At 36.9% G+C, this 13,535-nt stretch overlaps 1 protein-coding gene across 1 annotated transcript in view; it reads right to left on the bottom strand.

Annotated features, from left to right (window-relative positions):
* Positions 1-13,535, bottom strand: part of lrpprc (leucine-rich pentatricopeptide repeat containing) — a 70,004-nt gene that overhangs the window by 13,859 nt on the left and 42,610 nt on the right. The window contains exons 24-30 of the mRNA XM_056238395.1: positions 9,651-9,775; positions 8,618-8,724; positions 4,306-4,374; positions 4,126-4,216; positions 3,906-4,048; positions 3,507-3,669; positions 1,000-1,126 (exon numbers count right to left, since the gene is read on the bottom strand). Coding sequence (XP_056094370.1) covers positions 1,000-1,126; positions 3,507-3,669; positions 3,906-4,048; positions 4,126-4,216; positions 4,306-4,374; positions 8,618-8,724; positions 9,651-9,775 — 825 coding nt within the window. The remainder of the gene's footprint in view (positions 1-999; positions 1,127-3,506; positions 3,670-3,905; positions 4,049-4,125; positions 4,217-4,305; positions 4,375-8,617; positions 8,725-9,650; positions 9,776-13,535) is intronic.

Here is a 13,535-nt window from a genome sequence, read left to right as displayed (position 1 = left end):
CACACAAATGCACTCCTTCAAAGCAATACTACATATGATTTCTGAAGGATCATGTGACACTAAAGACTGGAGTAATGGCAGGTGAAAATTCAGATTTGAATTTCTAACATTCTGAAATATTAAAAAATAAGTCTCATTGCAAAAACATTTAAAATATGTTACCTATGAGCTCCCATTTTAAGATGGTGCTTTAGAAAACAGCTTGTCTTTGTAGACAGCAATGAAGCTCACAAGGTTTTGAAACAGAGCATGCCTGCTATAGTCTGATTTACTGACTGGATGTTTATATGACAACTGGTAATTGAAGATTCATGGTTACGATACATGGTATGTTACACATTATCTGTATCGCTCAAAGGCAACTGAAGTCTTGAGGTTTCAAGTACTTTTGCAACATCAAAAGCTAGTGTAATATAGTGGGAGATAATGTTATGTTCATGCACTACAAGTCCATGAATAGGGTCAGTAAACACCCACCGCAATGGCTATGGCGTGGATAGCCTGGTTCAAAGATGTTTCTGAATGCTTTCTGAAAGCATTCACAAGATTATAGGGACGATGCCTTTCTTTCATGAGGATATATCATCAGACGTATAATGCGACCCAGTAAACCCGCAGAGCTTTATGGATAAATCAAAGATCAGCAGCGCAAAACACTAGTACAACACAAAGATCTATTACTAATCGGCAAATGACTGTCATTTTTGCATCTTGACTAGCTCTTCTGAGAACTCAGAGATTATCTGGTAACATTGAAAGGGCTTAAACCATAAGACTGCTCACTTTGCATGCATGTATATATTTGTGTGTGTTTGACTAGAAGCAGCTTATCATTCATCCGTTTCAACTCAAGATTGTCTTATTCTGCAAAAATAGGTACATTGGCTATTACTGGCTAAGGTCTGTGACCTTAAAACCTGTAACTTTTCAACCTGAACATCTTTACCATGCAAATGTAAAAGATATTGGATGCAATGCGACCAGCATAGACAGACTTACATGTTCTTGACAGCGATGGCATCCTCTATGTTGCCTCTAGCCAGGAGGGCTTTGATGAGGTTATTATATGCAGCAGGGCTGAGCACCATGCCCCTGCTATCTGTTTCCTTCAGAATGTCAAAGGCCTCTGAGGATCAGAAACAAGAGTACACATGATCTACTCGACAACATTAGATCACTACAGATAATACTGCATTTGAGCATCCTTTAAAACAACATTGTTTCATTCCAAAAAAATGAATTCAGATGGTCACACAAATTTTAACTGTACTGTAAAGCTGCTTTGTAGCAATTTGTATTGTATAAATCACTCTATAAATAAACCTGCTATTTTCAAGAAACGGCTGAAGACGCATCTTTTTCGGCAGCACTTGATCCAGTAATACTAACACTTTTTCTTCTATATATATATATATATATATATATATATATATATATATATATATATATACACTACCGTTCAAAAGTTTGGGGTCAGTGAGAATTTTATTTTTATTTTTTGGAGGAAAGAAATCAATACTTTTATTTATCAAGGACAGTAAAGACATTTATAATGTTACAAAAGATTCTATTTCAAACAAATGCTGTTCTTTTGAACTTCCTATTCATCAAAGAATCCTAAAAAAAAAAAAAAAAACTGTACAACTGACAGACCAACAACTGTTTCAACATTGATAATAATAATAAATGTTTCTTGAGCATCAAATCCTCATTATTATACTGATTTGTGAAGGATCATTTGACACTGAAGACACTGACACTGGTGATGCTGAAAATTCAGCTTTGATCACAGGAATAAATGACACTTTACTATATATTCACACAGAAAACAGCTGATTTACACTGGAATAATATTTAATACTATAACTGATTTTTGTTGTATTTTTAATCAAATAAGCGCAGCCATGGTTAGCAGAAGAGAATTCTTTTAAAAGTATTTAAAATCGTACCGACCCCAAACTTTTGAACGGTAGTGTGTATATATATATATATATATATATATATATATATATATTTATTGTTTAATCATTAGATTAAACTGAGAAGGGTCATAGCACTTGCATATTGTTGTCCTACTGTTAGTTTCACTGCTTCTATTGTTCTCATTTGTAAGTCGCCTTGGATAAAAGCGTCTGCTAAATTAATAAATGTAAATGTAAATATAATATTCATATATTTTATTTTTATTATAAATTTATAACATTTTAAATTCAATTAAAAGCTATACATTAATTAACTTTAGGCCCTCTAGAAATTGAAGAATAAAATTACAAGAAACTTGCGGAGGAACATTATTTTGTTCCTTATATAGTTGTGCTATGGCTCTGCTATTCTGCATAAGTGAATCTGATGGCTTGAGGCACAGCACTGGTTACAGATGATCGCCTTATCAGTGCGATGGTCACTAACGACATCAAAACTCCTCAAATAATGAAAGAAAGATAGATATTCTTCAGATATCATCTCACAATTCTGACTTTTTCTCACAATTGAGAGTTTACCTCTAGCAATTCTGACTTTTTTCCCAGAATTAAACGAGCAATTTGCGAATTATAAAGTCAGAATTGGGAGATATCAACTCACAATTCTGAGAAATAAATTCACGATTGTGAGATAACTCACAATTTCAATAAGAAACTGAGGAATAAACTAGCATTTGAGAGTTATAAAGTAATAAAGTCAGCTCACAATTCTGACATTTTCTCACTGACTTTATAACTCACAATTCTGATTATTTATCAGAATTGCAACTTTATTTCTGAGAATAGAGTTTATATCTAAGAATTACGACTTCATTTCTCAGAATTGCAAGTTTTTATGCATCTTGCCATTCGGACTTTATAACTTGCAATTGTGAGTTTATATCTCAATTCCGAGAAAAAATAAGTCAGAATTGCAAGATGTAAAACTGAAATTGCAAGAAAAAAAGTCTTTGTGAGACAAGTCGCAATTACCTTTTTTATTTTTTATTCATTGGCGAAAACAAATTTCAATACATATCAGATAAAGTAAAACAGTGGAAACTATTATAACTTGGCAAGGTAATTTACAGGCAAACAGACCAAAGCAATAACCTGTTAAGAGACTGGAATTGCTATCAAAATAAGCCGCTTTGTAAACAGTCAATGCATAGCAAATACGATGCAATACAAACTATGTTGATTTTTGTTTTATTACTGTACTGTCGCTATGCCTTTGTGCTCGCAACCTCTTTTTGGTTCAAGGTTAATTTGTGGCTTCAAGCTACTATGACCCCTGCCTCTGCATATAGTACTAGTACTTTTTTTTTTACAAATATGAAGAAAACACACAGACAAATGAAATGACGAAGCTCTGCAGTTTTACAGGAAACCTGTCCCAACAACTCTAAAATATAAATAATTATTGTAGGTTTATCAGTCAAGGCAAAAACCCATTTTGGAAGATGGTTTTATGATGTACTCACTCATTTAAATTGTTAATTTCGAACCAAAAAAGTTACATAGTGTAGCTTTTAAAATGCAAACCTTGAACTTTGCCCTTCTTGCAAAGAGACAGGAGTTTGAGTTTGTAGTCCTCAACCGTGGCCTCTTTAGAGGATGAAGTAACCCTTTCACGAGGAGAAGCCCCAGTTCTAGATTCTTGCTCTAAGAACATCTCAGGTTGACCTTTGACCTCCTCAAACCACACCTACACATAAAACAGCCACATCAATACACCATAATGCTTCCTTTAACTCTGGATAATAATTCAATTTTAATTAATGCAAGGTTTCCACCCCCTAAAGTGATTAAAAATGGAAACAAGATAATAACAGCTGAATGTATCGGACCAAAGAAATAGATCCAAAGACTGTAGGACAGTGGTTTTCAGCTGCTTTTGTTTCAGGACACAGACTTTACATTGGACATTGAGTGTTCTTTTACCTCAGGCACCTCAAAGGGCACCTCCTGGTTATTGTTTTTGAGGATATCAGCAAGCAAACGTAATGTTCTCTCTCTTGGAGCCAAATTCTCCTCTTGCATTTTCATCCAGGTCGCCTCAGCCTTACGCCAGTCATTGGTCTCCTCTGACATGAGAAAAGAAAAGTGTCATCATAACGCTCATCCACTGTTTGGAATTTTAGGTCCAACACACAATACTTACTGCAGAGGCGGAGCAAATAGTGGTACATGTCATCTCTGTCACACTCAAACAGCTTGATAGTCATGTCCACCATGTTCTCAAGGGGCTCCATCTGGGGAAGAAAGATTCTAACAGTGATACACACTCTATTGATCTATAGCAAATCAGTTTCTCAAGAGAGAACAGCAAGGAAACACTGACCTGTTGGGCTGTGATACATTTTTCTGCAAACCACTGCAGACGGGTCGTTCGTGCCCTTAGACCAGGAGTCTGGACATGGTAAAGAAAATGTACGAGATGCCATATTAAACAAATCGCAACTGACAAACACTGCACTAATAAAAAAACAACAACAAAAAAAAACAGGGGTGGCACTGACCGAATATAGATCTAGAAGTACAACATGATTAGCTCTACCATAATCACTAAATCATGATACTCTGGCCAACCCACAGTAAATGAGATTTTTCACACAGACGTAAACCACACACACACACACACACACAGTCAGTTGTCTAAATTCCAATTGCATCTCCTCTTGGAGGATATTGTACCAGAAGCATCCAAACGGAATTACTCTCCTACAAATCAGCCTCCAGGCTAAGTTCAAAATCTCTCCAGCCTTCAAGCCTAATCTGCTTAAAAAAAAAGAAAAAAAAAGACTACGACTGTGTAGCGGTTTAATTTTGGTCTTATTTGTTTTGTAGGAGCGGCCCCTGGGCCTGATGCATAAAGCCCGTGAGGCAAATCTTCCCTTAAGTAAATCCAGGATGATGAGCACCCCCACCCCTCCAATCTTCCTATATAAGAGAGCAAATCAACACACACTCACATCAATTTGACCCATGCGCGCACACACACTTTCACTCTCTCACTGCACAGCCAATACCCAAAAGAACATCTAGGTCAGATGATTAAGAAAATCTGGAGTCTGGAGCAATATAAACTCAGTGACATGTAAAGAAATACAGTAACAGATGAGGTACTGCAGTGAAAAATATTCTTTACACCGCACAAAATATCAAACTCTAAATTTTGAGAAAAGGAAATAAAATGGATTATTCTGCTGGTTATATATTCGTTCTCTATCAAGATTTTAGCCATATTCAGTTAACATAAATATAAATATAATTAGCAAATACAGCAAGCTACTAATCTGCTTAATTTTGTGACAGTTCTAGCTCAGTATGACAATGATCATTTTCTACATCCTGTAGTCAGAACAAATGTTCAGGTAGCAATTAGGCAGTTTCTATGCAATAGGGTATAAAACAGGACGCAAATAGAAAATAGAGCAGCTCCAGTGGAGAACTCTGACTGGATCTAAAAGCTTCAGATGACACAGCTCATATCTCCGTCGCTGTAAGATACCAAAAACACACATGAAAATCCGCAACACACAGTAGACACGAGTTTGCACAGGCAGAGCAGCTCTCTCAAACTCCTGTATGATGTGACAGACTAGTTGTCCAGTCCGGACCCAATCACACAGCGCAGGTTTTCTGAGAATGCGGTTGTCCTGAAAATGTATGCATGCGACTCCTTCGGCTATCGAATGTGTTGTCACTCCTGTAAATAACTGAACTATATGTGAACACAAGGGTAAAAGGACTGAAATACAGGACTGACAACTGATTTCTGCTGCTGTGTGAAAGTGAAATGTTGCGAATAAAATTTCTTAAAATGCCAGTCAATCGACCTTGAGGAAAAAAACAATGCCAAATTTCGCAATTACAGAATTTCATAATTATGAAAGTTTGAGTAGTAGTTGCAACCTGGTTATCAAAATTTAGGATACAGTATGTCTACATGCAGTTTAAACCCATTCTAGCCACAAACTCCCATGAAGTTAATGAGTCTTTTCCAAAAAAAAAAAAAAAAAGTTAAGGGGCACCAAAGTGTCTCATTTATGGCCTTCACAAAGTTACAGTAAACAAAAACTACCCATTTATTCAGACCTTTGAGCAAAAACACCCATCACACTGAAGATGTCATCATTCTCTCAAACACAGGTCACACACTCAGAAACACTCACACACAGTGTGACAACCATTTTAATTACACCAAAACCTTAACCAGCATTTCACTTAATTACCACCATTATTAATAATCTGACAATTATAGACAGCACAATCTCCTGACCAGCACTCCATCACTGCACTTAAAGTTTCTATTAGAGAGTGGAGTAGAGCTCTGTGTCTGCTAATGCTACTTAGATATCAGTGTTTTTAATTAGCCAGCTCTGGATAGAAGAGAGGCCATGTGGAAAACGCTCCACAGAACGAGAGGGGCTTTTGACCCGTCAAGCACAAGGATGCTCGACGAGCCACCATTAAACACTAACTTTTAGAGAGTTTATAGTGGGGGAACTTCAGAGGTATAAAACTATTGTAGCTACCAGGTGTAGAAAGATATCACTGAGGGATTTGTTTTCAAATGACTGATGGCAAATATCTAGAGCAGGTCTATTCAACACTGATCAAATGCACCTAATCGAGTCAGACTTCAGGACCCTATAGTTTAAATGATTTACAATATTTACTACATTTTTTTAAAACTAAAATCAAAACTGATTTCCAAATGGACACAATGAAGAGCTTATATTGTGCACTACCACAACTTAACTTAAATTTAATACATTTCCAACAGTGCCTAATCATTTTCTAGTAAAATACTGCATGATGTGGTACAATAGCAGCCAATCAGAACAAACTGCTTAGACAAAAATTTAGATATGCATGGAAAAGATGGTTCTAGAATCTAGATCAATGTCAATATGACAAAATACCAGTGTTGTAATTGTACGGTTGTTATAGTGTTAACTAAAACTATTTTTTTTTTAAAGTATAACATTAAAATGGAATAAATTAAATTAAAGCTATAAAATAAATATTTTAAAAATATATATATATATAATAGCAAAGCACAAAACTACTAAAACAAAAATATATATATATAAAAATAAAAGCCTAATAAATAGTATAACAGTATTTAAATAATGCTAAAATAACTGCCAAATACCAGCTAATGTTTCACCTTGACAATATATCAGTTCAGTTAAAAACATTTCAGTGCTAATGAAATTAGGTGCAAATTGACTTTAAATATTCAAGTATTTTAACCTCATTTGACATCAGCCTAAGATGATGTAAGAGCAGTATTGGATTAGTATGTTTCCGAGAAAAAAGAAAAAGCAAAAAAGAAGCAAATGCTTTAAGAGGGATTTTAACTTGCATCCCAAATTAACCGCTCAAAACAATGAAAGTCAAAGCTGCTTGAGATCGCTGTATCCTGAGGTGACCATCGATAGCTTATCGGCTAAAGTAATGTCCCAGAGGAATTGCTATGATCCGGTGTATATATGAAAAATGGAGCCAAATGGCATGCTCTAGATTTGCAGACACTGTGGGAATTGTCTGGAGAAGGGATATTTTCTTGGTTAAAAGCCCCTGACTGATGGATCCATAAAATCCAAGATCAGGCTTATTTTTCATCCATACAGACAATGATACAACAGAATTAGCACAGATAAGAGAGTAAAGGATAAAGTAAATGCTGCATAAGTTTGGAAAAAATAGAGACACTGAAAGGTAAAAACCCCAGACAAAGAGTATGCATGATAAACCAGCAGGAAGTGGCTTGACTAGTCCTGACATTCCGCCACACTCCCACATGGCAGCGCTGAGAGAGTTGAATGGCGTTGTATTAGAGCGGTTGGCTAATTGAACATCTAAATGGCTTTGTCAGAGCGGTTTCACAGAAGAAGTGTAGACTCCTGAGACGCTGTCTTCTGGAAGAACAAGACAGAACACAGCCTAAAGATGTCCCTCAAGACCCATCCTGGACGAAGCGCTCAAAACACGTCAAGCGTCTCAAAATCGGTTACGTCTCGAATAGAGCATTCGCTGAAATGCTTGACTTGAGAACAGAGATGCTCAGTCTCTCCAGACAATTAAAGGCATCTACACATGCTAAAAAATTCACAGTACTGAGACAGGATGAGAAGTTTTGCTGCCAGTTGTACTTTGAGCCAATGCTCTTCTTATTCAATAAAGCCTGAGACAGTGTGTGAGAGCTATAGCTTACTTACTATAACTATTTTTTTAAAATTGGTATGGAAGAGGCATCTCAGTTTTGCTCATCTTTGTTAACTTTTGTCATCATTTTCTGCTTTCAAATGAGAATGGTTTTATAATGCCAAAGCCTAGTAATGACAATTAATGATAATAAAAGGAATTGGCGTGAGTGCATAGATTCAATATAGTGACAAAAACAATAAATCACAAAACATCCCAGTAAGCGGTTTCAAAAATGAGTGGTCTTTGTAGTCGTCATTTTCTCCTTCACACTCACAAACTCAAATCCTCTGAAAAAACATTGTACCTATTGTCTTGCATGAATGGTATTAGTGTGGCTTTGAAGCCAATCTAATTTAAAAGTGGAAATATCAGTGTGGCAGTAATTAAAGCTGTTAAATAGCTGAGTGGTTTGAACACAATAACAGTAGTCCCACCTCGATGATTTTGCGTGCCTCCTTGTAGCGGCCCGTTTGCAGGAACGCAAAGAAAAGGTCGTAGAGCATCATCATCTCACCCCGCTCATGACTCGAAAACTCCATGACTGTTAAACGAAAGAGAGAGACGGGAAGGTAAAGAAACATTTGCGTACTTTCTTTAAAGCTAAGCCATCAACCTTAAGCATAGTACATGTCTTAAAAAGAGTGCTTTCAGCAGTCCAGCCTTTCATTTAAATCACACTTCAACAGTAAGGTGTAAGTGTGTGTAAAAAATAGAAGCTTCCTACATTCAGTGCATGTGAATTACAAGTGAAGTGCAGTGTATGTTCGTGCATCTAGTCTAGGTGTTCGGATTCCTTTTGAACATGCGCGGACAGTTATGGCTAAACACACTGGCACTGTAGATTTAAGTTTAGATTTATTATTTGGTAGTGCAGCTTTGTAAAATATTCTAAAATTGACTACCATTCCTATAGATACTATTCCTACATCTCTCTATTGAGAGTATTGCTTGAATGCAGTCAGATTTAACAGATACCTTGCTAAAATTGCCCATTTGAGATCTCTCCATTGGCACTCAATGACATACAGATCTGGACTCATTGCTTGCCACTTCAGAATAGTCCAGAGAAGCAACAGCAACACTAAGAGGCTGAACTGGTGCAGGTATATGTACGTTTACGTCTATGAATGAGTTTGCCATGGCACATGCAGAGTGCTGGGTCATTGGGGCCGTAAAGTGGCCCTCCACCGTAGAGGTCTCACTACCTTATCACTTCAAACCCACTCACCCCCAACACACAAAGCACTTAACCCCTCCACTAACCCTGACAAAGACAGAGACTATTGAAACCACCATCATCTAGGCAGTCCAACCTGCCCTTTAGTGGGTGGCACTCTTGAAAAACACAGAACACACACTTTTTACATATGACCATCTGACAGCAGTCACACACAGACACTACTTGTGACAAGCAAGTGACAGAGAACTGTAATCAATGGGATGTACGTGTAAGTGGGTGTTACACACCTTTCTGTAATAGTGCGGCATCTCCTTTTTCCACCAGGCTGCAGATGAGGTCATGGATTTTGGGCATATGGTTGTATTGTTTATGGCACTCCACGACGGCATCGAACGCACCCGCACTGTCCCCACTGCAGAAGAACATGGATATTATACCAAAATAATATCCATTTAGTTTATTGTTTATTGCTTTTCTCATGGTATTGTATTTCATTACAAAAAAGAAAAGTGAAGCTGTTCATTAAACTGACGTATTAAAATTTTTCTTAATGACAAGTTACTTTTTGTAGAAGCAAAACATAACTGCACACTTCAGCCTTTTATTTTTACCCGCTGTTTTGGCATCAAGCCTTTGTTATACTTTGCCTCTAAAGGTTTTTTTTTTTTTATTCATTGCATTGCTTACTTTTGTAAACAATTTTGATTTATTGAATTTTGGGTAACACTTTACAATAAGGTCTCATTTGTTAAAATTAGTTCATGTATCAACTAACATGAACTAACAATGAGCAATGTATTTGCTATAGCATTTATTAATCGTTGTTAATGTTAGTTAATACAAATAGTTGTTCATTGTTTGTTCATGTTAATTCACAGTGCATTAATGTTAACAAATACAACTTTTGATTTTATTAATGCATTAGCAAATGTTGAAATTAACATTAACTAAGATTAATAAATGCTGTCCAAGTATTGTTAATTCTTAGTTTATGTTAACTATAGTTAAAAATGTTAACTAATGAAACCTTATAGTAGTGTTACCGAATTTAATTATTTAAATAAATATGCAAATAAAAATTGAATAAAAATATTTTAAATAAACATTTAAAAATAAAGTTAAATATTTACTATGTCTTAAAAAGCACAAACATTTAAAAGAACCAGCACTGGGTCAAACTACTTTGTTGTTCTTACTGAAGTTGCAGATTTTAAACATTAAATTTCATTAACTTAATAAACAATTAAGAAACTAAAATGAACATTTAAATATACAAATTAAAATGCAAAATAAACTTAATATAAAAATATATATATTTTTAAATGAATATTTGATGGTCATGTGCAACAAAGGTCTTTAGCTTCTTGTGACTTCTTGTGTCTCCCGCCTTTCTCTACAGCCCCTAGTGCCCTCACCCCCAACCGGGACGCTTGGCAGAATAGGGCAACAAAATTAGATCTGCTCTCTCCCCTATCTCACATCATCTTCCCTCTCTTCCACCCAATCTCTACCCCTTTCTAACAAAGAGCTCAGTGCCAGGGCTGACAGAGGCCTGACAGAGGAATAAAGCAAAGGAATAGACGAGAAAAACACCACTCCAATCACTCTATTGTGACTGTTGTGGCAGCCATCGAGTGATTGGGTAATTACCACGCCAATCACACAGAGGTCAAAGCAGAGAGGGCACTGGCAGGAGGGGCGGGTGTGGAGGGGAAGTGAACCGGTGGGGTTTTAACAGGTGTAATTTCAGTAGTGTTTTCAACCCCGGAGATTATACAGTCAGGGAAGGAATATGTGCTTTAGAGAGAGATGACCTTGGAAGGTTGGTTGAATGGTAGCAGGAGAGGGGGTGCATGAGGGAGATGGACAAAAAACAGGGCAGTGATTGAGCCGGAATGTGACGCCAGCTCTTAGGCAATCGCACTTAATTGGAATGAAGAGCGACAATATTATTCATCAAGCGGGAGTCAAGAGCCAATTCGAACACACGCTGGATGATTGCGCAATGCACTTGAGCGAGAGAGAGAGAGAGAGAGAGAGAGAGAGAGAGAGAGAGAGAGAGAGAGAGATAGGGAGAGGGGATTTGGACTGTTTAATTTGTGAGAAACAGAGCTATCCGTCAGTCAATGCTGTAATTCAAAATTTCAAATTTGTTTGTCCCAAATTACTGATTGTGAATCACAAGCCTGTTACCTCATTTCTTATTCAATGCAAAATAAATACGAGCCCCAAAAAGTAAGATGAAAGCTAGAGTGTTTCTCAGATCAAACTTCAAAACTGATAATATATCTATTGTTATAATTTGAAAAACTTTTAAATGTTTTGCTTCAAAATAATGTATTTCTGCATCCCTTCATTATACATACCACTTGATTTGATATTTTGTTGTATAATAAGACATTCATAAAGTGTTGTATTTGGGGACACTGCATATCTATGGGATAATCCACGGCTAGCTGTACATTAAACGATTTGAATGCATGGCATGGAGGCGAAGAACCAAGCAGAGTGCATTCAAATCGTTTAATGTACAGCTAGATGTGGATTAACTTAAAGCTTTTATTTATGTTTGTAGGGCAATATTTGAACGGAATGGTAAAAACAGCAGTTATTTTTGTTAGTTAGAAGCTCATTAGATCTAGCAATCTGCCGGCTTTAAATCCGACACAGAGATGGAGTAGTGTGTTTGTTAAGATTACATTTGAGTACATGAATTATGTAATTTATTTAAATTAATGAGAGAGAGAGAGAGAGAGAGAGAGAGAGAGAGAGAGAGAGAGAGACAGAGAGAGAGAGAGGAGAGAGGAGAGAGGAGAGAGGAGAGAGAGAGAGAGAGAGAGAGAGAGAGAGAGAGAGAGAGAGAGAGAGAGAGAGAGAGAGAGAGAGAGAGAGAGAGAGAGAGAGAGAGAGAGAGAGAGAGAGAGGGGTCTCTCTCTAAACTGTGAGCTTAATTCCTTCAAAAACCCCTTGTTGCCGAGAAATATAATGTAGCGATTCAGTAGCAAAGAGATTTTATGAATAAAAGTCGCGGCCAGCGTTGATAGGTATCGGTGCTCCTGAATGTTTCTGTGTGTGCGCAGCACGATCTCCAATCTCTATGTGCAAGTGGTGTATGTATGTGTGTGCGTCAATGAAAGCGGCGCAACATAGAACGGTGCAACTTCCAGCCAAACAGAATCGAGTACTCCGCAAAACCATGGTATAGAGATAATTGTACAGTCAGATCGTCATTATGACAAAAAGACTTCCCACATTGACTTGCTGACTGAACATTGTCCTGTGTATAACACGTCTATTTATCAAATAAATAATAGAGTTGAAATACCTTCATAATGCAGGAAAAAAAACATTTGATTATACAGTAGTTTTGCGGTCATTACACAAATATAATTGACCAAAGTATTTACCAATCTGAATTTTACTGTAATGCAATATTTTTTTTATAAAGAACACCTTTTTTGTATATATATTTAAATCACTTTATTATCTGCCAATGTTTACAGCGTTGACTATAAATGGTTGCTACCCCAGAGAAAACTCATACATATACAGTATATTTAAAATGTCTAAACTCAACAGAACTTCTAAATGGTTCTGTTTACAACGAGGCCTGATGGAAGCAGAAATTCCTTGCACTACATTTATTTACAATGCCACTTGAATATGATGTGACACAGATGTTACGCTACCCAGCTCCGCAAAGCATAGCCGGCATGAAACCAGAAGACTTCTTCACAATTCCCATCAATATGAGATGAGTCGCCCACAACGGCAATTACCCCACCCCCTCCCTCAAAACCCAGCCCCCCTTCTCCATCCTCTCCTAACTAAGCCCCCCCAAAAAAGAATTAACCATGTTGAAGGCTTCATAATTTCCCCGGATACAATTTAGCTGTCAGTGGCGCTCAGGCTTACTGCAACATGTTCCTCTTAATGTCACTAACTTTGCATGTCAAGCACTTTCCAGCCAATTAAGTTGAAGGAGAATAAAAAAGCGAATGCGAGTGCTTTGCGCGAGGAACCTGAAGGATTAGACAAGAAAGCTAATTTCATCCACCCCTCTTCTGAACCTCCTCTTCTTGTGACACTCTCCCTACATCCCTGACTCCCATCTCTTTTGTTACCGAGATTGGCACCCATGTTATCACCCTTTCCACTTTCAAAAGAGAACG

This window comes from Rhinichthys klamathensis, unplaced genomic scaffold (assembly GCF_029890125.1).
Source record: "Rhinichthys klamathensis goyatoka isolate OS25496 unplaced genomic scaffold, OSU_Roscu_1.1 h1tg000522l_1, whole genome shotgun sequence".
Lineage (NCBI taxonomy): Eukaryota > Metazoa > Chordata > Actinopteri > Cypriniformes > Leuciscidae > Rhinichthys > Rhinichthys klamathensis.
The sequence above is the reverse complement of the archived record's forward strand: the minus strand, read 5'-3'. Positions and strand labels throughout refer to the sequence as shown.